The following is a 25209-nucleotide window of genomic DNA, read 5'->3' on the forward strand; positions in this document are numbered from 1 at the left end:
CTCAACAAACAAAGTCTTCTTCAGCTCTAGTGCCATGTGCTTTCCTGTATGTGACTACCCTACACACACAGTTACTGTCAGAGGACAGATTCTCAGTGGGATTGACATTTCCCCCATTGCACACAATCCAGGGGAGAAGTAGGGGAAAATCCTCTCTGTAAATTTGTCTTTGAATGCGTGTATTGTTGTCAAATCAGCAGCGTTGATGAAAACGACCTTTCCTTTGTCATAGTCCAGCTGTACAGTAATCTTCTCAGGCATCTGCTTCATCACAAGCTTGGTGCGAGGCGAGGTCTGGGCCCATAATGAGTTTCTATTGCACAGGCCGATCACCCAAAAACCCTCGCTCGGGTTGAGGAAGACGCTACTCTTCCTCTTGATGGACTCTTGTGCCACTCCAATGTACCAGTCTTTGCCCTGGCCCACCTCCACGGTCCAGCTGTGCTTCCCGGATGTGAAGCCAGTCGCTCCAAGCACACACACACGGCTGGTGCAACGTTCAGGGTTGTCAGGTAGGAGCTGCTTACTGCTGTATTGTACACAGGTCAACTCTCCAGAGAACTTTAAGTTGGACTGAGCAGTGTTTGGATCCAGGGTGATGGGAACTGGAAGTATAAACAAAATTCAGTACATTGAAAATACTTGATCGTAAACTTTACCTTTTAAGGCGTTGTCTGTTCACCTACCACATGTGACAATGTTGGCCATCTTCTTCCAAATTCCAAACCTCAGTAATCCCAAATGCTTTGCAGAGTTGATCAGGATATCTCTGATACACTCTGGCTGTTGAATGTTGCTTTTGGCCCTGAAACATGTTGAAGTAATCACTACATTGTGTTATGGAGAGGGGACAGTTTGTATTCATTTTGGGAGATAGTGAGTTATGCATACCTCTTCTTTGTCTGCTTGTAGTCCTTAAATTACCAAAAGAAAGTGGGGAAAAAAAAAATTAACAAAATGTCAGGTGTGTTGCTATATGCACATCACATGTAGGTTCAAGGCTTTGGGAAAATCAGCAGTGATACAAAAAGTAACACCTGCACACTGACACTAAAGCACAATTATTTAAATGGGCAAAGTTTTGATCCCAGTCGGATGTTTATAGTACAAACATGAAAGTAAACATTTTGGTTTATGACCAAATACCTGGGAAACTGTGCATGCTAACCCATTAAACTAAAACAGTGAACATGGTAAACTGTACCTAAAACATTAACATGTTAGCATTGTCATTGTGAATGTGTTAACATGCTGTCGTTAACATTTAGCTCAAAACACCACTGTACAAGTAAATACAGATGATTTGTTTTTCTAACATACGTGTAACATGTATGTTATTGTCAAGAATGTGGACAACTATCAACAAACTATACCTTAAATATATCTAACTTCAAAATATGGAAGTTTACTTCAAATGTTTCATATTCTTGATTTGACTTCAGGCTCGGACAATAAAAGGTTATTAAATGAAGCTGTTAATTGAGTTTTGTGTATTTTATGTGTGCGTTACTAGAAAAGTATGATGTAGGCCTACAGTACAGGCCAAAAGTTTTGACACACCTCATTCAATGAGTTTCCTTTATTTTCATGACTATTTACATTGTAGATTCTCACTGAAGGCATCAAAACTATGAATGTATTTATGTACTTAACAAAAAAGTGTGAAATAACTGAAAACATGTCTTATATTCTAGTTTCTTCAAAGTAGCTGCCCTTTGCTCTGATTGAGGACTTTGCTTTAAAGTTTTCAGTTATTTCACACTTTTTTGTTAAGTACATAATTCCATATGTGTTCATTCATAGTTTTGATGCCTTCAGTGAGAATCTACAATGTAAATAGTCATGAAAATAAAAAGGAAACACATGAATGAGAATGTGTGTCCAAACTTTTGGCCTGTACTGTATATGTGTATAGTGGTGAAACAAACTGCTTTTTGTTATGAATAAGATTTCCTTATGTACTCAACTATTTTGGATATTTTTTTTTTATGAATTTGAGATATTTTTTAATATGCTTGATATATAGTTGTATACAGTATATTGTTGTACATAATGGCTATAAATGTACCTGTAGAAATGGTAAGTCCTTCGCTCTGAGGGCTTCCTCAATATCACTGATGGTGGAAGAGAGGGTTTTGATCTGGCCCTCGATGTTTTCCAACTTCTCACACATCACCTGGGTTTTAATTTCCTCTTCCTGTTTAAGCACCTCCAGTCTACGGTTTTCCTGCTCCTGAAGAAACCGGCGTAGATTCTCAAACTCCTCCTTAATCGCTTCCTCAACTTGATAAGCTTGACTCTGTAATGTTGAGAGAGCTGGTTATTTTGACAGTAAATCAAATATATGTTGATGATTTTTGGGCAGAAAGTAACAGTAAAGATTCAGAATTTAAATGTCCAACAGTTAAGCTCCATAAATAGTGAAATATAACTGCGAGTAGATGTACAACAAAACTCATACGCACAATAAATAACTCTTACCTGTATATAGTTTTTGGTTTCCTCCCAGTGCGCTTTGGCCTTGTTTAGTATTCTGAGCTTTTCACTCAAGGACACCAGCATGGCTGAAATTTCTGTCTGAAATGTTAAAAAAAAGTTAATTAAAGGTGCTCTAAATGATGTTGGGTGATGGCACTTCTTGTTGACCTTGTTGAAGTATTTTCAAACAAAACAAGGCTAGCTCGCACCTCCCTCCTCCTCATCCCGTCCCCTCTCCCTCCCTTCCATGCTTCCACGCACTAACCCCCAACCCCCACCCCCAAATCCTTCTTGTCGGTTATTGGCTGGAACGCTGGAAGACTGTTTGTTATGTTTGGTGGTGCAGGTTGGCAGGTTTGTTTTTGTTGCCGTTTGTGGAGCCTGGGCTGTCTACAGAGACCGTGTTTTTTTTACAGTATGTTTAGGGGACAGGCAGCTCGCGGATAGTGAGATGTTTGCTGTATGTGACAAAAAATGTAGCCTAAAAAACATGTGACATCGCTTAGATAGTCGCTGTAATAATGAATCTCTTAGTCGATAGACAAAATATTTATTTGCAATTTCCCTGATAATTGATTAACTGCTTTTCTCTGTTTTATGTAATCGTTAACACAATTTCAGACTGGTTGGTCTGGGAAATTGTGATGGGACACTTTTTACAGACTAAATGATAAATCAATTAATTGAGAAAACAAAAAGTAGTTGTTAGTTGCAGCCCTATTAAATTCCGTTCTACACCTAAAAAAAAAAAAAACTATAACCACAGTAGCAACACATTCTTGCTCTCACAGATGACTAATTGTGTTTCTTCTGTTTCTATTTTTACCTTTCTCTGTTGGGCCCCCTCCTCCACTGGACAGCACTCGTGAACTTTATGCTGTTTTGACGATTGGCAGACGAGACAGATGAGCACTTCGTCATTCTGACAAAAAAGTTTCAGCTTCTCATTGTGAAGAAGGCAAACTTGTTGATTCCTGCTTGTCTTTTGCACTTGATATTCGTCCGCAGCTATCTTTAGTAGCAAATTGATAGGAGGCCTCTGAGGGACAGACACAGTGCGACACACAGGACATTCTCGACATCCTTTCCATTCCCAGAACTTCTGTAAACAAACTCTGCAAATATTGTGGCCACATTTTAGGAGAACAGGAAGGTAATAAATCTCAGAGCATTGAGGACAAAGTAAGTCCTCTTCAGAGAATGAAATCGCTGCCATCAGGCTTAAGGGTTCCTGTGAAGTGAGGGGACAGGAAAACTTCCTTCCCCTGAGCTGTTGTAACTAGGCGGTACAACCCTGAACGCTTGGTTGTAACTTCTAAAAATGCTGGCAAACTAGTACGACTGGTTAAATGCGCATTCCACATACTATGTCAAAACCGTGTGTGAGTGAAATAAGAGACATTCCCTTTCGGTGCACTTTATTTTCCATATTCAACAAAGTAACATGGTTTGACTCAATGCATAAATATATTAACAATGCATTTTAGTCAGACATTAAACCATGATTGTATCAACATGATGTCTAGAAAAACATAATTCTACATGTAGTTAAATGTTGTGTTATTGCTGCATTAATCCTCTGAGGGCAAAGCTTAGAGGCAAAAACAGAGGTAGTTAAAGATGATCTTATTTATACCCCAGAACCAAGAATAAAAAGTATAGACAATGTCCATGCTTTACAAGAGTTTGACATTGACTGTACTACAGGTAAACAGACAGTGAATCAACATTATTTTGGATGCAGGGACCTCAAACAAGAACCAGGTGCTGTTCAGAAAGTGAGGTCCAGCAGTGATGTGTGAGAAACATAAGTGCTTGTGCAGTAAAAGTAAATGTGTTGGTCTCTCTTCTCATGCTGTCAACCGACTCACGTTGTATAGAGAGAGTACAAAATACTTCATGTTTTAAAGCTGCAGTATTGTATTTATTCCTCAAGTTCGGTTATATAAGTTTGCTTTCATTATGAATGTTTCAAAAAGGGTTAATAAAGAAATGATTTTGTCCCCGCAGCACTAACAATTTATCCTGTTTTCACCATATGATTTCACCATATTATCTGTGTTTCACATCAAGGTTTTTTAAAAGAGTACTTTTGTACACTGTAACTAGTCTTACTAAAATTTAGTAAGAGTTTACAGTTTGAGGAAAACCGACTGTATATAAAAAACCTTGTTTCAGCCACAATGATTTTTATTTGACATGGCTTTTTTTTTTTTGTCCCAAATCACAATATATCTCAAATAAATTGAACAAATATATAAGGAATATGAATGATAAAAGCCACTGAATATTAAGAAATACTATAATAAACAATTCCGAAATAAGTAAATATAGTTACATGGATACATCATTTGATGTAATCCTGTGCTGCTTGGCATTGTAAATACATGCAACATTAACTGATGTGATAGTTGTTTTTTGGCTTTCTCCCTAAAACAACCTTACAATGCCTCTGCAAGTAAATGATCTCAATCTGACTACTGACATTTTACCAATCAATATTTACATGACTACAAATGAAAACACTACATTAAAACATACTGTATCTCCTCTAAATAGTTATCTGACAAGTGTGTAATTGGTCAAAGAAGATCCTTTCCCAATAGGTTTCCTTCTCAACGATATTTGTCCTTAAATTGCAACAATATGTTGATGTCAGACTTAAGAGTAAAACATGGACAGAAAAGGAATTTCTATGAACACAATGTGTGTTGATCCGGCTCCTTAATCTCAGTGAATAAGGAAAGAAACAGCTGCATGAACCTGTTCTGTAAAGACATACTAGTTTTTGAATGGTTAAGAGATTTTAGCGCATTTTAGGTTTTACAAAATACTTCAAATAAATCAAACCTTTTAAACAAATTAACATGAGAATAGAATGTACATGAATACAATAATAAATATACCATGTATGAAATTAGTTAAATTCAGAAATGGCTCTGTGTTCTGATAAAAAAAAGAAAATTGTTGATAAAAGAAAAAGTGGATGTTGTGTAAAAGGTAATCAGACTATGAACAACAAACCCTGCGACTCAGATCGCTGAAGATCATTTCATCTTGATTTATGAAAAATAATTCTAATGCATGAAATAGCAATGACAAGTTATAAATGCTCTTTGGACGGTCCATATTCCTCTAGATTTAAATTCTGCAACAAAAAGTCCAGTCATCAGAAACAATGTAGGCTCTTTCTTCTGCAGCTTAAATTAAAATGTAACACTGTCGTTTATACCTCCTCAGCCAGCTGTAACTCACAGACTGATGTCTGTTAATAAGATGGATGCCTTGAATGTGTCCTCAGAGCCGCACTCTGCGACACTCTGGGTTCGGTTCAGCATCCTCTTCACAGAGCAGTGAATTATTACTCCTCAAAGCACATCCCGAGGCTGCCTGCTTCTCTCAGATCAGTCAGGAGCCTGGGAGGCTTCACGCTGTGTCTGCGGATCCAACGCACAAACACAGTCTCACAATCACACAAATCCAGGTTTCATGGAGGACTTGAAACATTTAGGACAACCCTTTGTCCCGTTTGTCTGCAGACACCTGAAAGGATTAAAAAGGCGGAGTGTCAACTGCTTTATCTGTCGGCTTGTAAGCCTGTTAAAATAAAGAAATACACATTTCTGAAATGTTTGACAACATTTTTTAAATAGTACGCTAAAACACCTACTTGAGATGGAAAATGTGGGAACAGGGTAAGGCCTGCAGTTTTTGGTCCCTGTCCCCGATGGACTCTCCACACATGCCGCAGTAGAGCTCCAGCTCCTCGACACACTGCAGGAACTTCACCACCTGCTCTCTGAGCTCCTCCTGCTGCCCCCGGCTCCGATAAATCCCTTCACTCAGGCAGTGCACCTTTAGCGTACACAGCTTAAGATACAAATCAGAAAAAAGACAACGTGATATGTAGACTCTGCCTTATATCTGCCTGAGCAAATTAAACATGAGCTGGGCAGATTCTTCTTGTTCCCAGGCTAGTATGTGGGGCTGGGCTGAAACTAAACATTACTAAAGGTAATCATTTTAATGTAAGTTGATGTCTTCAAAATGTCTTGTTTTGCCCGACCAGTAGTCAAAAACCCCAAAGATATTCAGATTACAATCATGTGTGACAAAGCATTTTTGCTTAAAAAAAGACTAAAGCGATTATTCGATTATTAAACAAGTTGCAGATTAATTCTGTCAAATGACTTAATGATTAATCTACTAATAGTTACAGCTCTACATGTATCCTGTGTAACATCAGTTACCTTGTTTCCCATCCCATCTGCCAATTCTTGTGCTCGCTGTAAAGAATCAAGAGCCTGAGAAATAAACATTGAGACAGGGTGTGTCACAATTACATTACATAATTACTACATTATTATGAGAAATAATACAACAATTATATCCGTCATAAGACTGAGATATATATAAAATGATGGTACCTTGTCAAATTCTTTCTGCAGAAGCCAACACTTTGCAACTCCCAGGTAGACTTGCGATTGTCCGAGACGGTTTCCGATCTCAGTCATGATACCCAGTGCAGACTCGTAGCGAGGGAATGCTTTCTAGATGGATGAAGTAAAATGCCAAAATAAAGCTCCCCATATAGATGCCAGAGCAACAAACAGTGTAAGGAAAATACTAAGTAAATACTAAGTAGTTCAGTCAAAACTTTCTATGAGAAATGCAAAAATATATAAATCAAAAGATAAAATCTTATTGTTAATCCAACAAGTCTGCACAAATGGTGGCACCTTACATCAGCGTCACGCCTGCAGCGGTGTATGTCTGCAAAGTTTAGTAAGCACAGAGCCTGCAGAGGACGGTCACCGTGCTGCAGAGCAATCTTCATAGATTCCTGTTCAAGTGGAAGACAGGGGTTTTAGAGTCTGACCCCCTCACCTGTGAGACCAAATTCTAATGATGGAAATTGGACTTTCAAGTTAGTCAGGTTTTTTTTAATTAGCAGATACATTTTAATTGAATGGCAGTATTAAACTATACAGTAACATAATGTATAATATGCCTTCTAAAATAAAGCCTAATATGGATGCAAATATTTCATTGGGTACGTTTAACTCAAAAACAAACATTCTGTGGATGAGAGCATTAAGCAGAGAGTTGTTTATAATGAAAAGATGTGCGAACCCTGAAACCGAAGGTCATATTGAAACTACTTTTACAAATGGCATATTATTTCATTTAGCAGTTTCAAGATATTTTCAAATAAAACTAGACTGATAAGTGATGCAAAACGTAAGATGTTGTTTTACCTTTAGGACTCCTTTTGTACTCTGGTATTGTAAATATGACTACATTTGTAAGTTGTTTGTCTAAATGCGTTTGGTAATAAATCTGAAATGCATCCTGCTGTCTTGTTACTTTACTTTTGCAGTCCAAGGCAATGACATTAAGTTATTTTTCACCCTCAGTACATAATTAGAACAGAGTAAAGACCAAAGCCACCCTCTTCATTAACACTTTAAACCAGCGCCTCTGTGAGCATATTTTTGTCAAGGCCTGGTACAACAGAACAACTGGTGCTTGCACCTGTCAGCAGCGCAACATCTACTGTTTCTCCAGCTCTGACATCAAAACAGACAAACACATCAGGGGACAGCGACTTTGTGAGGAAACAAAAACTGTCACATTCTTCAGAAGTTATGCAAGTTTGTCTTTGTGGGGGTGAGTCCCGTCTATGAGGACTGTTATCGTGTGTTGGACGGTTATAAAACCATACCTCACAGCACTCCATGGCGTCTGGCAGGCGCTCCAGTTTCCTGTAGGCGACAGACATGTGGTACTGGCTCATGGCTCGATACTTGAGGCTCCAACCCTTGCCGTAGTCATTGACCAGCTCAGCTGCTTTGCAGGGAAAGAACAGGGCTTTCTCATAGTCCTGTTGGAAGAGGTTATTGATGAGTAAGACCTTGCCCACAAATGGCAGTATCTTAGACATTCTATTTAGAAACTACCGGCATGGACTTTTTGGTTTGTCATTCCTTCCTAAGACAATTCAACCTTTAACAGTATTTAAACAAAGAACCTTTTAGAAAATTTGTATTTTTGATATACGTGTCTCCAATTGTTTCATAAAATAACGAGTCATATGAGAGCATTCTTCAAACGCCACTTCATCACAATCCCATTTAAACCAATCCTCCCTAGGAAGCCGAGGGATTACTCTTACAAATCTCTGATGTCAAGGGTACTACATGAGTCCCCCGCCGGCCAGCCCACTCACTCCGCCCTTGTTTCACAATGCCCAGTCCCACATGAGCTAGCCATTGATGATGTTTGCTTGGATGCTCGGCAGCGTTATCATACTCCGACCACAAACACGTTGGCAACATCAGTATTGATTGCGCAATCAAGGCACACGTGCAGTCCAATGCATGTTTCACCCAAACAAAATACCTGAGAAGTCTGCAACGATCAAAGTATTTTGTTTTTTTTTTTTTTCAGGAAAGGAAAGTTTCTTAATCAGACTCCTTGTATTTTATTATGTGATACAAGAATACATTTTGAAGACATTTAGTCAAAAAGGTAATGCTGAGCAAAGACTAGGAGGTAGTATCTGCAGTGCAGCACACATTAAAATGAGCAAAAGCTTTCAGAAAAATCAAATCTCATTGATTTTATACCTTAAGGTGGACATAGATGTTTCCCAGACTGCAGCAGACTCTGCACTCCAGCATCTTGTCGTCATTGTTGTGTGCGTAGCGAAGGGCCTTCTCGTAGCTCTCCAAAGCTTTCTGGAAGACACTGAGGCCCAGGAAGGCATTGCCCATGCTAAGACATACCTGGCCGTTGAGCTGCAGGCTGACAGTGGTTCCCTGCATGTTTAAGCAGGTCTTACAATAGGACACAGTTTTCTGGAAGTCGCACAGCTTCTCGTTGCTGCGCGCCAAGTTCAGGTAGCCCTCCGTCAGGTAGTCTGGGTCCTCCATTTCTCTGGCTGTGTCGATTTGATCTAGAGCGTACTGCGAAGAGAGAGTGAGTGTGAGGTGATGGCAAATTGTGAATCAATTTAAATAGATACTAAATAAAAAGATGTATAGAAAAAATATATATAATTAGAAAGACATGAGGCCTCTACTTTATTAAGTCCTCATTAAAGCGGGGTGAAAGAGAGTGGGTGCTGCTTGAATAAAGTTGTGGTTATGTCAACAAGACACCCCACACTGATACTCGGGTTGCAGGGCACTTATTTACTCAGCGTCGTGTGGAAGCCACAAATTAACCCATGCTTCTCAAGATTACTGTAAATGGAACCAAGAGGGTGACCTTTGACCTCTTCTTGTTCAATAGTCACTTGGACGTTGTAGAAGTGTTAAAATGCAACTACAGCACAAACTGTACCACTCCTGAGTGGAGATAATGATGACATAAAATCAATGGGATATTTAGTGACACACACATTAATGGTTGCATAACAAAATATGATCACACACACAATAGTAAAAATGTGAGAAATGTCTTAATGAATTATTTAAACCAAATGACAACACAGATATTTAGAGTAGGACACTGATTATATATATATATATATATATATATATATATATATATATATATATATATATAAAATTGGTTACTTAACTAGATTTTTATTTTGACATATTTTATTAATCCCGCAAGGGAAAAAAAGTTATAAATGTTATGGAATGTAGCATACTGTTATTTAGGAGGCTTACCTTGAGCATATCTTTATATTTTCCCATTTCTGAGTGAGCTGTGATCAGGCACCCCAACACCCGAAACTTCCCTCCAGGATCTGAGGTCTTCTCCAGCACCTTTGTCCAGACATGCAGGGCTTTGTCTGTCTGATTGGACTGATACAACCTCAGGCCCTTCTCTATCTGCTGCTTGGTTTGGTCCTGGCCCATCTCTGGTGCAAGGCGCCTCATAAAAATATTCATTCGTTTAGGCCATGCAATTTCAGTGAGGCAGCAAGAAAATAGATCCTTGCCATGCACAGAACAACTCCGAAGAAGATCCCTTGAAGACGATCCTCCGAGAGGCCGCTGCCAGAAGTCCTGCCAGATCCCGCTCTCTCAGCTCCGGCTGTGCTGAGATGGAGAGGAAACTGGATCCACCAAAGTAAAACGGCAACACACCAAGACCATTATCACCAGTCGCTTCGCGGAGAGCCAGAAAAATATCTTCCCCATTTAACCCTGCAATGATCCCCTCTCACCATCAAGTGTTTAAAAATTCTCCCTCAGATTTCCGCTTGAAAAATGCCAAAGAAACACGTTTCCCGGCGGAGTGCTAGCAGTGATATCCCAGAATATCTGCTCCCTCCACACCCCAGCAAAAGGAATTCTCAGCCCCCCCCCCCCTGTGTCCAACCCCCTCCACCTTCCTCCTACTGCTGGCGCTACAGCAGATGGCCTTGTCACTCTAGACCATGTGTCCCTTCAGGAATTCTGTCCTTCCCTCAGCAAGCAGTCCCAAGGTCACTACAGCTCCTAGCGATCTACCTTTGCACTAAACCTCACTCACTGACCAAACACTGGACTACACATTTACACATTACAACCCTCTGGAGCATTAAACACACATCCACAAATTGATCTCACCAGACTCTCACATGTGGGACTGTGAACTGTGATATGGGGGCTATAAACAGCGTTATTGCCCAACGTTAAGCGACTGCATGTCAGATGGTGCTCGTAGTGGCCGTCAGTTCCTATTGCGAGTTCTTATGGAGGTGCATATGTGCCCCCAGAAACCCCCACCCCTCATCTTGGCGTCAGCAACTGATGCCTAGAATAGTTCACAAAGTCTGACATGTTACTGGGCTTGGGTTTCAGCTGCACAGCCTCCTGCAACACATCAATGGGATCAAAGTTTTGGCCTCTCTGTAGTAGCTTTCTCTCCTTCAACTCCCCTTTTCCTCCCCCAAGGACAAAACAGGCACCTTTACCACCTCGCCATTCACAAGATGCATTACCAATCCAAAGATAAATACTGTTAGGAGTTATGTCTTTGTTGTGGCAAAGCTTTCAATAGCTACGCCGCAACAAAGCACACCATTTCTAAATGCATCGCTGTATAATTGCAAGAATGAAAGATCCTAAATCTCTGGTAATACATGGTTAATGCATAAAGGCTAAAGGGCCATAAATATCAGAACAACAGTGACAGCTTGTACAGTAGCTACAGCGATATATTTCCCATTTTTGATTTTGGTTGAACATGAACATCAAAAAATACAATCTCAAGACAAGAAACTGTGAAAAATTGAAAAGTTAGAAAACATCCTCTGTTATCATGTTTATGCACATTTGACATCTGAGAATATTTAACCTACAACATCATGATACATTTATTTACTTACGATATACCGAAGGATGTTTTATGTTTTTACACCGAAGTTGGTCATGCGTGTCAATAAACAAGCAGTGCACAGGAAACAATGTTGATTAGTTCATCACTGGTTACAGCATCAATTGTCAATGACTTCAATTGTTTGACTTCTCAGCTACTTCTAAGTGTCCACAATGAGAAACACTGGAATAATAGAGGAAAGAGACACACACCGCTGAGCTGTTTTTACTGGTCTGGTGTCACAATGGAATGAGTGACACAGAAACCAGCTGAGTAAATACATTTAAAGCAGGTCTCCTCACAGGATGTCTGAACAGTGAAGTCATGGTAAGTTATCCAACAGTCTTCCCTGATTCCTCCGTGGCAGCTGTGTGGACCACATTATGAACATCCAGAGGCTGGTTTAGGCCAAAACAAACTGCCAGTTTGTGAGGAGGATTTTTATACCTCTGATAACCGAGATGACAGACGTGGCCGGGTTAAACTTCAACGTGTTTGCGTCACCTTTCTTACATTTGTCCCGGAAGACGTATATGCAGCCGTTACAGCTGGCCACCTTCCACAGTGAAGGAACGCAGCTCCACACCTCAGGGAAGCGCAGGCGGGTGAAGCTCTCCAGCAGAGGGTTGTAGCACACCAGGGAGTCTCCCTCTGCTACGATGAAGATCACATCCATGTGGACCGCAGCGTGCATGCAGCCCGCGAACGGTAGCATGTAAGGTTTGATCTGGCACTTCTGGGAGGCGGTGTCAAAGCACTGAATCAGTCGAGACGGCTTAGTAAAAAAGTCCATGTCATTCTCCTCCCCTCCAAGCAGGTAGATGGTACCTCCCAGGTTTACACCAGCAGCCCCGGACACTGCAGTGTCCAGCTGGCTGGTCTCTGTCCACATGTTGTCCTTCACTGTGTAATAGATGACGGCGTTAGAAAGTGTGTCCTGCAACGTCTTACCTCCTAGAGAGTAGATAGCGTCCTCAGTAGAGACAGAGACCATTGTATGGTGGAGGCGGTCTCTGGGCAGTGGGGCGCAGCGCTCCCAGTCCATGGTGTGCATGTTGCACTTCCACATGCGGCGAGGGATGGACCCCCCCACCACATACAGGTCACCTCCGTGTTTACAGGCTGCAGTGATCTGATGGCATAAACTGTTCTGGCCGCTTACGCTGATCGCATCGTCCTCGTCACAGTGAAGCGACACAGCCAGGGAGTGAGTCCGCGCCTCCTCTTTACCAATCAGGTAAATGTGGACATTTTCCCCAATTTCCTGTAGACATATAAGACAAAGACATATCAGACCTCAGAGATACAAATAATTACAGCAGACATCAAATGAGAGCACCCTCTTTAAAAAATATTTTTCAGCTCTAGATGAAAGAATGTTACCTTGAGATTTTCTTGGAGGATACAAGAAAACTCCTCTCTCTCCACCTTGTTGTGGTTTATCCACGACTCGATGGCCATTGTTGGATTCTGGGAGCTCGGAACTCCATCTGAACACAAACACAAGACAAGACAAATAGACAGACCTCGCGAGTCCGATTAATACAATTTATATTATTTCTTTGGCATTTCCCCTCTGTTGGATAGTGGCAGTGAAGTGAAGTGAAGAGGCAGACAAGAAACAAGGGGGGCGGTTGGCTAATTTCCTAATTTGCTTTACCATTCAGCTACCAGGACGCCCATAAAATGTGTATTCAAGGTGACAGGACTATAACGGTTTATTAACTATTTATTTTTAAATTATGTATGATGTCGTCACTGCTAGCCATTATGATTTGGCAAGGAGTAATTTAAACAATACAGCAAATGTCTTGTAGTAAATGGAACAACACTGTTTCAGACGTTTTGGCACATAGAGACACATAGGACAGCGATGGGTAATACCTTTGATGATGTCCAAGAGCAGACAGAGAGGCAGATTAAGAAATTCTTCAGTCTGATGCACCTGGGCCAGGTGGATTTTAGCACAATGCTTGGCTGCAGTATACAACTCCTGGTCACTGTGTCTGTCTGCAAGCCACATCACCTGGGCAAAAACAGGTAATCATTACACTGATACTACACAATTATATATTATCAAGCAGCAGAGGCTTGTGAAAACAGTGAATCACCTGCAGGCAGTTCTTGACCTCTACTGTGCGTGAGAGGAAGCGGGAGCATTCCTCAAATAGTGCAGTCAGCTGGTACATATCTGCCATCTCATAGGTGTCCTGAAGCTCCTCCACCCTCAGTTTAATCGTGCCGTGGTAGATGTAGTCAATCAGCAGCTGAAAGACAGTGGCGCTGACATCCTTCAGCTCAATAGAGCGGTTGTGGGACTCTTTGAGGTTGGAGGTGAACATGGTGCGGAAGAAACTGCTCTGTGCCGAGAGCACCAGCCGGTGTAGGTGAAACTCTTTGCTGTCCACGGTGATGGTGACATCAGCGAACAGGCCGTCCTCCAGACACAGGTCCATGATGCTCTTCACCACCCGGCTGGAGTGGGAGCGGTCGGTGAAGGTGTATCCCAGGAAGTAGTTCTCCTCTCCCACAGAGCCCCCGACACTGAGGCCTCCCTCCTCGCTGGACTCCATCTTTGCTGCTTGCCTAAACAAAGTCACCAAACAGCATTGTATCCATTTACACTCAGTTGCCAGTTTATAAGATATATCTAAAACTAATGCAGTCTAATACGAAACACAATAAAGACGCCCTCTACTCAAAAATGTGTTTATCTTATGTTTATGTCCTGGAAGATGTCCGACGTTGACTATGCTGACTTGTATCTGTGCAGTTTGTCACTAGATATGTGTTTTTAACATTCCTGAAGGGGGAGTTGTCTGTGTACACAAATTAGAGATTCAAACGTGTCCCGGGCAAGCTAGATTTGGTAGGCTACGTCACAACGTTGAAAGCCAATCACTGTCTAATATGCAAAAGCGCGGAAAAGACACCTAAAACCTCCAGCGCAGAGCGGACTTGTAATTACAGACAGCGATATTATTGTACATTTCACAACTACTAATTCTGTGTCAGCCACTGATGGTTACAACAAACAACATTAACAAATATAAGATGCAAGCTACACTTATCATTCTGATACATCTGCTTGTCACTGAATTTGGTGCACAACAGACTCCTCATCTCGGCATGAGTCTGGGTCTGACTGAGGCTCAAACGTGTATGACTGAAACTGTCCTATGTTTCCTCTACGCTAGCCATCTTGATGCACATTGCTCTTTCACCGGACAAACTAGCGCAAGGCTGGATCAAGAATTTGTCAATTAGAAAGAAAGAGCTTGTTTTTTTTAACTTGTTATGTGGGAAATACATTTTTAAGAAGAAATATTTTTCACATCAGAGTATTTTACAAACTATAACATAGGGTTGGGCAATAGATCACCATTTTATCAATACTGTTATGATGAGACTAGATATTATCTTAGATTTTGGATATCGTAATATCATAATATGTTGTCTTTTCCTGGTTTTAAGGCTACATTACAGTAAAGTGATTTAGTTCTCTAAATTTACCTGACTGTTTTATCTGTTCTATTATTTGCCCACTCATAACCACATTATTGATGATTGTCAAAAATCTCATTGTGTAAATATTTAGTGAAAGCACCACTAGTCAACCCTACAATATTGTTGCAATATCGATAGAGGTATTTGGTAAAAAAAATATTGTGATATTTGATCTTCTCCATATGTTATATAACTATAAACAGCATTAATTTTTTCTTAGTGACAATAATATGTACTGAACAGGAGATTTTTTTTTTTGTGGACTTTAATAGTGGTGACAGAGTCAAACACATTTGGGCATTTCTGTACTGCAATTTCTTGTTACCTATCAGCCGATTTATCAATATACAGTATACGCTAATATCGGTGCGCCTGATTTATCCCTCTAGCGTTGGTATTGATCATGTATTGGTCATTTTGGAGACTGTAGTATTAAATTGTATTGCATTTTGCTGAAAGGTGTTTCTAATCATTTCTCCACCTCATTTATCTCAACTAAAGACTACACACATACCAGCACAATACAAAACGACAAACTCCAAAATCACCATACAGTTAAATTAACACCCCTCTAAAACCTTTTAACAAAAAATGAACATGATCACCTTTATAAAAGTCATACTTATTGCATTACTGTTAAATTACACTGCATTAGTTTTAGCTACATTAGAAATTAATGTGATAAGAGTGTTTATCGCTATAATATGCAAAAACACAAGGCAGCTGCTCCAAAGCTTGGTTATGTTGCTATTAAATGAAACACGTTTTTATGTTTGTTAAGTTAACGCCAGAGGCTCTGTCTGACAGGCTAACGCTAGCTATGTTGTGTTTACGGTTAGCAACAATAACAAAATCCTAGGATGGCAATGGCATGACCCGTCCTACTCTCCCTCTGATTGGCTACTACTCGTTGCCTCCATTGGTTGGGTTGGCTAGGTTTAGGCAAGAGGAGTGGGTTTCTGGTGAGGATGTCAAGGTAAGCCAATCAGAGGCAAAGTAAAGCAGAGTAGGGCGGAACATGCCTCCGCCATCCTAGGAAAAACAACTCGCTTACTACGGTTATACAGAGCAGCCAACAGCAGCTAGCTAGATAACTGGCTAACGTTTAATCACAATTCAACCGCGATATCATGGAGGTAGAGTTATAACTAGGACTGAAAATGAGGCAAAAGAATTGTAACGCTTAAAAAAAAAAAAAAAAAAAAAAGAAGTAGTAAGTAAACAATCGTCGTTACCTTTATATCCAGGAGCAGCTGAACTCTTCACCGGAAGTAAATAAACTTTTTCATCGGTCACATACGAAACGAGTCGCTGGTATCAACTGCTGCCTCCATGTGGTGGAGCTATGCTACTACAACTGTTATTTTGGAAATAGGATACTTCTAATGCAAATAATGCTGTAGACATCTATCTATCTATCTATCTATCTATCTATCTATCTATCTATCTATCTATCTATCTATAATCTATCTATAAATTGCAGGAACGTCTGTCTGTCTGTCTGTGTGGCGCATATCTCTCGAACCGTTAGCCCAATGGATTTCAAACTTGACAGGTGTCTTTCTACGGGCACGAGTAAGTGCAGTGCTAAGTTTGACGTTGTTTGGATTAGAAATTAAAAAGATATCGTTGGTAAAAGAAGCACACATTGGCTTTTGCCGCTCTGGCCGCTGGTCACTCCCCCTCTCACAGTGCACACTGACAGCACTAAACCTGTTTGAGTCGTGACTCACTCAGATCTTTCACCAGACTCTTTAAATTAACTCATGAGTTGCTCATACTACAGGAGACAACAGCGTCTCTCTGCACACACACACACACACACACACACACACACACACACACACACACACACACACACACACACACACACACACACACACACACACACACACACACACACACACACACACACACACACACACACACACACACACACACACACACACACACACACACACACACAAGCTCTCATAACTCTCATAACAGGCCGGGTGGGTAGGGCACTACCATGAGTCCATGAGGCTAATGTCTGATTACTCCACATTGTCATTGTGATATTTTGTGATTACATTCTGAATCTGCCCCGTTCTCTGTCAGGTAAATCAGTAAGTCAGTAGTAGGGTATACAGTGGAGTTGCATTTGAAGTGGTTTGGGGTCCTTCTGTAATTCATTTTGGGGTACAATTTGGTTTTGATGAATTCTACAAGAAGCAATACCACAGGCCAAGCAATCGTCCCTTTCCAAACAGGCACATTTTCAACGGGCTCTGCTTGAGGAGTCCGTTATTTAGGTTGGAGACTTAACTAATTACTTTTTTTTTTTGCTATTAGCTACATAGTTAATGACTCCAGGGCATGGTGTGATAAAGATAATGCCTTTGTTACAGCATGCACTGTATAGGTCTAATCTACAGCAACAGCATCAGATTTTAAGGTTATGTTATATATTTGTCTTATCCTATTCAACCTAAAACCAAAGGGGTGAGCTTTCAAATTACATTTATTCATCCAATGAATTCTCGCATAAAAGGTTTAATTGGGATAATAGTACTTGTGGATTCTGTAGAGCATATTTATCCAGTGTGAATTAGTGCAGGAATTCTGGCTATCTTTTCAAAGATGGCTTCACCCACTGAATTTGATGCCCGTTAAAGCTTTTATTGACTTTTAATGTAAAGTAGTAAAATTTTGATTTTGTGGTGAATAATTTGATTTTATTGGGTAAATATTTAATTAATTGTTGCAAATACTCAAAGGTTAAAGCCTCGGATGAACGTATAGAAAAATTAACTAAAGCTACCTGCAAAATCCCATCAGTTTATGAAAAAATTCCAAAAATGCACTAACACCTCTTCTTTTATTCAACTTATTTATGTTGAGAAGGACCCTTAGCCTTAGTTAATTGATACAGACTACATGAATGATTGTTTTTATTTATCTTTTGTTTTGTTTTGTATTGTACATCAAGAATATACTGGGAAAATTCATCATTCAGGTAATAGCTTAAATGTTTGTACTTGAATTAGGACAGAAAGGAGTAGAGTTCTGCTAACTCAAAGTTCTGCATGCTGTGGATGAAGAAACAGGATTTATTTATTACCCTCTGTTCTGAATCACAGCCATCTGGCTTTTGGTTCCTTTTTTCCAAGGTGGAAAAACGAGTGGTATTCAGGCTGAGCTGCTTCGGACAGAATTCACAAAAGTGGTCGAGGGAGAAGAGATAAGGATGTGGTGTTTTATCAGTTAGCAATAATCAGAAGAAAAATGCATATGAATAAGCAACTTAAAATCTGCTTCCAGGTGATCTTATGGCTTTCAATTCAACAAGTGCTGCATGGTAAGTAGAAACAGAATATCTTCTGTTGCATTTGAGCATTTTTAGGTTGTTATATAATGATACTGCATGCACTGATCAATATGCAGTAAAAAGTAAAAAATTTGTATGCAGGCACTGATAGTTTCTTTGCATTTTATTGTTAGTTAAACTTCAGTATTTTCTACTTTAGATGTGGCTGCAGGCAGTAGTCCAACTTCTCAAAAAACTGGCTCATCAGTCTCTGATGCAAACCTGATGTTTGAGGTAAGTTCTTCATTTTAGAGTTAACAGACATCTGCACACCACTAAATCACAAACTGTGCCATATTTTACTTGCAGAGTAAGTGATGCATATTTCCTTATCTACCCTTTGTGCAGTTCTTGCTGGGCGGGGTGGAGATCGACCGGGACAACAACATTGTAATGCTCGACGAGGAGATGGCATCGATGAGGCTGGGGCGGGCTTTTCTGTCTCAGATCAATGACAACATCCCCAGAAGTCTGAGCTCCATGGTGCAGACGGTGACCACACTGAAGGATCGGAGAAGCAGGCCGCTGACTCATGATCAGTTTGATGTTCTTGTCCTGAGCATGGTGTACTCTGCCCAACAGGCCTGGCAACAGGACAGAAGAAAGGAAAAGGAGGCCTGGAGTGAAGTGCTCCTCCAGCTGGCAAATGTCACGGTCCATGAACTACGTGGAAACTATCTCTCCAGTTATGCATGATACACAAACTGCCTATCTATATGAGATAAAGGTGTATGCAATAAATCACTTGCCTTAAATCTTCTTGTAATGTGTTTTCATAGTATCGATGTGGTCAAATAAATACTCAATTGTGTATCAAACATGATCATTTTTATTATAGTACAGTAGAAAAACACTTTATATATAAAAAAAAACAACATCTGAAACATTTTTTCCAAACATTCAAACAATCCCTGAAGTTAGAGACATAACGAACAGTAAACATAGGAATATATACATGGATCCACACCATTACATAGTTTACTTCTTCCTCATCTGTGCTTGTTTTTGTTTGGCACACCCAGCGTGGGTCTTGGTTTTGGTCTCTGATTCTTCCAGAGAAGCCAGTTTCTTCTTAAGCTTTGCATCCACAACAGGACCTCTCCTGTCCCTGCTGGAGCGCTGCTGCCTTCTCCTTCGCTGGCCTCTTAAACTGTCCACTGAGGTCGAGGTTTTCTCCTGTGCTTTGTGCCGATCACTGATCAGTGACTCGTTTTGATCCCAGACCAGCACCGTTACACCTGTGAGTGAACATTAAGCAGCTTTAGTGACACACGTTGACCTCCTCTCATAGAACTAGTTTGATCAGATAAACACATCTATCAATGGAGTGCTTTTGAAAAACTCACCCATTCCAGATCCAATCACATCACCCATTGGATTGAACTTGTTGATCTGTAAATACATATTTCTCTGTGTTAGTAACGTGTTTTCACGTCTTTACGGTTTTTCTGGTGCTTTAAAAACATACTCACAGATTTGATCCCTGAAGTGGTGGGATCTTGCAGCTGACACACGAGCTCTGCTGTGTTGGAATCAAAGATGTCGATGGTCCTCTGATCTCCGGGGCAAACTCGGTCATCAGGGTAGCGGCCCACAACGATTAGGTCATAGAAAGGGTGCCATGTGGCCTACAGAGAAATAACAGAAATATGTTGTCACAAACTGTATTCTCACACAAGACATTGCTTCCCCCCGACACGTCTCTTCAAATACCACCTGGTTCTTTATTATCTGCAAAGGTAATGATGTCTGTGAATTGCTTTCTTGCGGTTTGTGTATGTGCGTCGATCACTTGTGCAAGTAAACTATGTTTGTCAGTCATGATCCCTCAGGATAAGTTACAGAAGGATACATACACATCTAGAGAAGAAACAAACCTTGATGGGTGTGAGATGCTGAAACTGTCTGTGTGGATGTTGGATGATGTGTTGAGGCTTCGACCAGTCAAAGGACGAGTAGATCCGGATCTGATCGTACTGATCTGTGGTGAGCAACTTGGAGCAGTCCAATGGGTTGAAGTAGGCTGTGAGGAACCGACAGTAACAGCTTTACAAAATAATCTATAGGTTTTTTATTATTTTAACAACCTGTCATAGCAACTGTAATCCATAAGAATCAAGGCCATTAACATCTTCTAGGTTCTTGTACCTACCTTTTTTATAAAATAAATTAAGAAAACTGAACAGGGTTGGATTACACAAACAAGGACACTTAACTACTACTACACAACTATATTTATTAATGAGAAACATGGACAAGTTACACTTAGTGTTATCATTTACTTTCATATCATTTATATTGGACAAATGTTGCAGAATATTCTAAAAAAAAAAAAACTTATGTAGCAAAGACGGAAAGCAGTAACTGTGAGTGTTACCTGAATTGACGGCTCTCTCATGAGGCATCTCGTGGAGAAAACTCTTCTTGTCTTTGATGTTTCTCAGGTCCCAAAGTTTCACAGTGTGGTCGACTGAGGCTGTCGCCAATAACCAATCACAACGGGGGTTGAACTCTGCGTGGGTCACTTTGGCTTTGTGCAACTTGTCACTGAAAATCTACAAAATTAAAACCGAACAAATATCTTTAGTGGCCATAAGTTCATTCATTAATATAAAGTAGAATAATGGACACCTACCTTTTGGCCATCCAAACCCAGGAGTACAAGCTGTCCCACATTGTCTCCTGTCACAAGCATCTGTCGACTAACAGAAACATCAACACAGCAGTACCAGTAACTGTAAGAAACAGAGAACAAAGTGAGTTTACGGAATATAACGGATGAAAAATTAAACAAAGATGAAGCCAAAGATTCCATAGGGACTTTTTTTTTTTTAAATATTCTATGGGATGCGAGTTAATATCTGAAAAAGACCACATGAATTAATGTAACATTCCCCATCATTACTGTCCAGTGAGAATTATTTTTTTATTTGGGGATTTTAAAGTTTTCACATTGATCCTATAGGTCTCAAGCTAAAAAACACTTATAAAAACACATTGAATAATCTAAGAAGTGCAGTGTTACAAATCATAACACAAAGCTTTCTTTCTTATTTCATGAAAAGCTGAAATGTTGGAGATGCACACATTATAGTTTAGCATAACATTAACAAGATCACAGCTTCTCTTTGAGCTAAGCATCAGTCTTTTCTGTAGTTTTCTCACCAAACATTGTGGTGATCGTGACCACAGTCTTGAGATCTGGACAGAACGGTGGGTGTGCGGCCCTCAAAGCTCTGCATGGTCAATGTGCCCTCACCAGATGCTACATAGACTTTGGAAAGGTCTGTCGGGCAAAACTTCATCCCAGCGATGAAGTCTCCTGCTCCGCTCTGTGCACAGAAACACACATGCAGGCCTGTCACAGGGCAGTTATCAGCACTACACTACCACACAAATATTTTGCATGAGAGCCACCCAACAAAAAGACTGATGCTCAGGCCTACAATCTACAACCCTTTCAGACTGTAGCTTACAGAAAACAAGGGGACTTGGTCTTACTTCAGTAGGTCTGTGTTGGCAAAAACTGTTAGAGTTGTTCCATTGAAATCTCGCAGTGCTGTTGTACCCCCCATTGACGAGGTGAACAGCTGACTGGGATTTAACTTGTTAAACTTCATGTCTGTAACTGTGTCTCCAACCCCCATCTAAGCAGAGAACCAATAAAAGTGTGTCATCAAGTAAATCTGATTTTGAGAATTAATCACAGCCTCAAAATGTCTTTTTTTAATTTTTCTACGGAGGCAGTATACTGGTTTGCATCGTATCTTCAGGCTAGAGTACACTGTGTCAAAGTTGACCAGGAAAAATCATCAATCATGAACATTAAAATGGGCATACCACAGGGCTCTATACTTGGCCCTTTACTGTTCAGCCTTTTTATTAATGACCTACCGTTGAACTGTTCAAGTGCCAGCGTCCAGCTATATGCAGATGATGCAGTTCTTTATGTACCCGCTAAGTCACCAGAGTTGGCAGCTGATGTACTATCTGCATGTCTGGCTAATGTTGGACAGTGGCTCAATCATAATCAGTTGGTGCTAAATTTTACAAAAACAGTTTCCATGCGTTTTTCTATTAAGAAATTGGATTTAAATGAGAGATTTAAGATTGAATTACAAAATGAAAAAAATCAATCTGTAAAAGAATTTAAATATCTTGGATTGGTCATAGATCCTCAACTTAAATTTGCTAAACACATAAAGAAAATTTCTAAAACAATACAAAGCAATCTAAACTGTTTCAAATTAATTAGAAACTATATACCAAACCAGGCAGCCCTGCTGTACATGCATGCTATGATCTTTTCACATATTTCATACTGCATGACAGTTTGGGCGCAAGCAGCTCCGTCTGAAATAAAACGTATTGGTTCACTTTACAATCGAGCAATAAAAATTATGGACAAAAAGCCCATCCGCTACCATCACTGTTACATCCTTGAAAAATATAATATATTAAGCTTTGAAAGCTTTACTAATTTATGTTTTCTTAAATTAATTTTTAAGTGTATTAATAATTTAGCACCTGAGCCACTTAGTAGATTTATTCAAATGCAGAGCAACCAAAGAGTTACCAGAAGCAGTACAAATCATAACTGCACAATACCATACTGTAGGACAAGCTTTGCACAGACTGCCTTTTCAGTTAAGAGCTGTAGACTATGGAATTCATTACCAGCTGACATTAAGGTCATATCGGACTTCAAAAAATTTACTTCCAGCATTAAGTTTTGGCTAAAGGCAAATCAAAACTGTAACCATTTTTAACTAGTATTAGTACTATTTTTTTTTCTTATTTTCCTTGTGTAGTGAGTGAAGGTGTGTGTGTATGAAGAAATGCCTATGATTTTTCCTTTTAAATTTCTTTTTTTTCTTATGTATGTATTGGTTTTATAATGTTCTCAGAAATGCCCAACCAGGGACAAGAGTTGAGAATTAGCTCTAGCTATAAACTCTATATGCTGCGCATCGGTTACGGGCTTTGTATTGTAACTATGTTTGCTTGTATGGTCCGTGTTAAATAAACAGAAGAAAAAAAAAAGAAAAATGCAACTGTCCTCAAAGTGTTGCAACATTTATAAGCAGCGTTTTTAAAAAAAAACTGATAATTTGTTGAACAACTAGTACTGTTGGTCATTCAAGTATCTGGTGCAGGAACTCACCCCTTGAAGAAAAGTTTTCTTCGTGGGCACCTTAAAGTCCTGCAGATATATGTCACCACCTTTGGAACCCACAGCCAGAGTGGTGGGATGAGTGGGGTGCCACTCCAGACAGGTGATTCTGCGGTCGAAAGGGCTGGTAGCACCGTGGAAATGATAGGATGAGAGCGAGCGAACAAAAGGTTCCTGGAGACACTGGAAGAGACAACGGAGTTAAATGTACAACTGCGAGATATTCTAGCTATGAAGACTTGTTTCTACGAAATGATAATGATGATGCACACATACCTTGCACGCATGGAATGATTAAATTGTAATACATGTAGAGAACCCTCCTACGTTCACATACAGTGATGGCATTATATTTGAATGTAAACTGTTAAATTGTGTATTTGTACAGTCTCACCTGTCTCATCTTTGAGTGAAGACTTTGTCCCAGAGTGCTCTTGTAAATGTAGTGCAGGATGCTCCCATACCCTCCTCTCTTTTGGGCTCCTGCAGACTTGAGATGAGGCCCTGCAAGACCAACTTTACTGTCATAAGAACATTTCATGTGCAATGTAGCGTTACTGAAGCTGTTCGGTCAGGGCTGCATACCTTGTTTAGATGTTTCGCCATCTTTTCTTTCTCGTAGTTTTTTTGAGAGAGTTGGACCAGAGTTCTCCCCAGCTCTTTTCTTCACTTTACTCTTTGATTCAGACGCATCTGCTGACTTCTTCGGTCTCATTTTCATTTCTCCCCACTAAAAAATAGAGATTGTTACTGCACAACACGACACATAGATTTGACTCGACACTAAGTCATCCAGCTAGCTGCCACGATCAAGTTTAAACAGACGGCTGACCTGCGGCGTTCAGTGTTTAATGCAGCAGGAACTCCAATGTTTGCATAACGCAGCAGCACACGTGTGGCTGCACGTCTGTTTTGTAACTTTGATGTGTGTAACAGCTGGTAGCCGGTAGGTGTCAGGTTTTATCTCCCAACAACTCTGAGAGGGCGCCATGTTTGGTGTTCAGGTAGTAGGACTACAAACTGAGGATCAGATTGTTGAGTGCCCTTATTTATGAAGTACAGTCTACGTAAAAAACACATTATTATGGAGTTCAGAGTGACACATATAACTGATTACATTAATAAATAATATAAGACGGTTAGTTACATAATTAAAATGAAATGTTAAAAGAAAGAAAAAGCTTAATACCATACATTTAAGCTTTGTAAATACTATTTTCGGTTTAAACCTTAATAATGTCAAGTTTGTATTATTAATAATAAAACAATTACAAAAGCAATGCAAATGAAGTCAATAAAAAACTTGGGTCTCAAGGAAAAAAATAAATAAGAATCTAAGACAGAATAGTGCAAGTTAAAATAAATAACAAATAAAATATAA

General features: G+C 39.9%; 5 protein-coding genes across 6 annotated transcripts; 1 reads left to right on the top strand and 4 right to left on the bottom strand.

Annotated features, from left to right (window-relative positions):
• Positions 1-13: 13 nt before the first annotated feature.
• LOC114560067 (zinc-binding protein A33-like) lies at positions 14-2562 on the bottom strand. The gene is made up of 5 exons (XM_028585221.1): positions 2482-2562; positions 2069-2299; positions 892-914; positions 687-805; positions 14-605 (listed from the first exon to the last, which is right to left on the bottom strand). The coding sequence occupies exons 1-5, from the start codon at positions 2560-2562 to the stop codon at positions 55-57; spliced, it is 1005 nt and encodes a 334-aa protein (XP_028441022.1). The 3' UTR covers positions 14-54.
• Positions 2563-3879: 1317 nt separating this feature from the next.
• rapsn (receptor-associated protein of the synapse, 43kD) lies at positions 3880-10781 on the bottom strand. The gene is made up of 8 exons (XM_028585077.1): positions 10161-10781; positions 9108-9446; positions 8204-8362; positions 7223-7321; positions 6906-7028; positions 6729-6782; positions 6149-6348; positions 3880-6021 (listed from the first exon to the last, which is right to left on the bottom strand). Exons 1-8 carry the CDS (start codon positions 10383-10385, stop codon positions 5949-5951), a joined length of 1272 nt encoding a protein of 423 aa, XP_028440878.1. The 5' UTR covers positions 10386-10781; the 3' UTR covers positions 3880-5948.
• An 839-nt stretch (positions 10782-11620) lies between these two features.
• On the bottom strand, positions 11621-16651 carry kbtbd4 (kelch repeat and BTB (POZ) domain containing 4). The gene is made up of 5 exons (XM_028585428.1): positions 16542-16651; positions 13911-14385; positions 13684-13825; positions 13183-13289; positions 11621-13063 (listed from the first exon to the last, which is right to left on the bottom strand). The coding sequence occupies exons 2-5, from the start codon at positions 14370-14372 to the stop codon at positions 12203-12205; spliced, it is 1572 nt and encodes a 523-aa protein (XP_028441229.1). The 5' UTR covers positions 14373-14385; positions 16542-16651; the 3' UTR covers positions 11621-12202.
• Positions 16652-18464: 1813 nt separating this feature from the next.
• On the top strand, positions 18465-19473 carry LOC114560043 (protein FAM180A). The gene is made up of 3 exons (XM_028585185.1): positions 18465-18646; positions 18816-18889; positions 19004-19473. Exons 1-3 carry the CDS (start codon positions 18574-18576, stop codon positions 19349-19351), a joined length of 495 nt encoding a protein of 164 aa, XP_028440986.1. The 5' UTR covers positions 18465-18573; the 3' UTR covers positions 19352-19473.
• On the bottom strand, positions 19467-24825 carry ddb2 (damage-specific DNA binding protein 2). 2 transcript variants are annotated; one of them, XM_028585183.1, is made up of 11 exons: positions 24661-24825; positions 24414-24558; positions 24223-24332; positions 23820-24011; positions 21821-21987; positions 21291-21390; positions 21033-21210; positions 20533-20678; positions 20128-20283; positions 20002-20047; positions 19467-19893 (listed from the first exon to the last, which is right to left on the bottom strand). In XM_028585183.1, exons 2-11 carry the CDS (start codon positions 24547-24549, stop codon positions 19634-19636), a joined length of 1491 nt encoding a protein of 496 aa, XP_028440984.1. In that variant the 5' UTR covers positions 24550-24558; positions 24661-24825; the 3' UTR covers positions 19467-19633. The 2 variants fall into 2 exon arrangements, with proteins under 2 accessions (XP_028440984.1, XP_028440985.1); XM_028585184.1 differs by lacking the exon at positions 21821-21987 and adding an exon at positions 22157-22302.
• Between the last annotated feature and the right edge of the window lie 384 nt (positions 24826-25209).

Source organism: Perca flavescens, chromosome 8, assembly GCF_004354835.1.
Source record: "Perca flavescens isolate YP-PL-M2 chromosome 8, PFLA_1.0, whole genome shotgun sequence".
NCBI classification, from domain to species: Eukaryota; Metazoa; Chordata; class Actinopteri; order Perciformes; family Percidae; genus Perca; species Perca flavescens.

Excerpts from the sequence above, each read along its gene's own strand:
- LOC114560067 (XM_028585221.1), bottom strand. The coding sequence starts at position 2,562 with ATGCTGGTGTCCTTGAGTGAAAAGCTCAGAATACTAAACAAGGCCAAA. Across the intron at positions 2,300-2,481 it reads AAACCAAAAACTATATACAG|AGTCAAGCTTATCAAGTTGA; the intron begins GTAAGAGTTATT and ends TCAACATTACAG. Across the intron at positions 606-686 it reads GGCCAACATTGTCACATGTG|TTCCCATCACCCTGGATCCA; the intron begins GTAGGTGAACAG and ends TTATACTTCCAG.
- rapsn (XM_028585077.1), bottom strand. The coding sequence starts at position 10,385 with ATGAATATTTTTATGAGGCGCCTTGCACCAGAGATGGGCCAGGACCAA. Across the intron at positions 9,447-10,160 it reads AATATAAAGATATGCTCAAG|TACGCTCTAGATCAAATCGA; the intron begins GTAAGCCTCCTA and ends CTCTCTTCGCAG. Across the intron at positions 7,322-8,203 it reads ACGCCATGGAGTGCTGTGAG|GAATCTATGAAGATTGCTCT; the intron begins GTATGGTTTTAT and ends CCACTTGAACAG.
- kbtbd4 (XM_028585428.1), bottom strand. The coding sequence starts at position 14,372 with ATGGAGTCCAGCGAGGAGGGAGGCCTCAGTGTCGGGGGCTCTGTGGGA. Across the intron at positions 13,290-13,683 it reads GCTCTTGGACATCATCAAAG|ATGGAGTTCCGAGCTCCCAG; the intron begins GTATTACCCATC and ends GTTTGTGTTCAG. Across the intron at positions 13,064-13,182 it reads TCCTCCAAGAAAATCTCAAG|GAAATTGGGGAAAATGTCCA; the intron begins GTAACATTCTTT and ends ATATGTCTACAG.
- LOC114560043 (XM_028585185.1), top strand. The coding sequence starts at position 18,574 with ATGCATATGAATAAGCAACTTAAAATCTGCTTCCAGGTGATCTTATGG. Across the intron at positions 18,647-18,815 it reads AATTCAACAAGTGCTGCATG|ATGTGGCTGCAGGCAGTAGT; the intron begins GTAAGTAGAAAC and ends TTTCTACTTTAG. Across the intron at positions 18,890-19,003 it reads ATGCAAACCTGATGTTTGAG|TTCTTGCTGGGCGGGGTGGA; the intron begins GTAAGTTCTTCA and ends CCCTTTGTGCAG.
- ddb2 (XM_028585183.1), bottom strand. The coding sequence starts at position 24,549 with ATGAAAATGAGACCGAAGAAGTCAGCAGATGCGTCTGAATCAAAGAGT. Across the intron at positions 24,012-24,222 it reads TTCACTCAAAGATGAGACAG|TGTCTCCAGGAACCTTTTGT; the intron begins GTGAGACTGTAC and ends TGTCTCTTCCAG. Across the intron at positions 21,211-21,290 it reads TGGGTTTGGATGGCCAAAAG|ATTTTCAGTGACAAGTTGCA; the intron begins GTAGGTGTCCAT and ends TTAATTTTGTAG.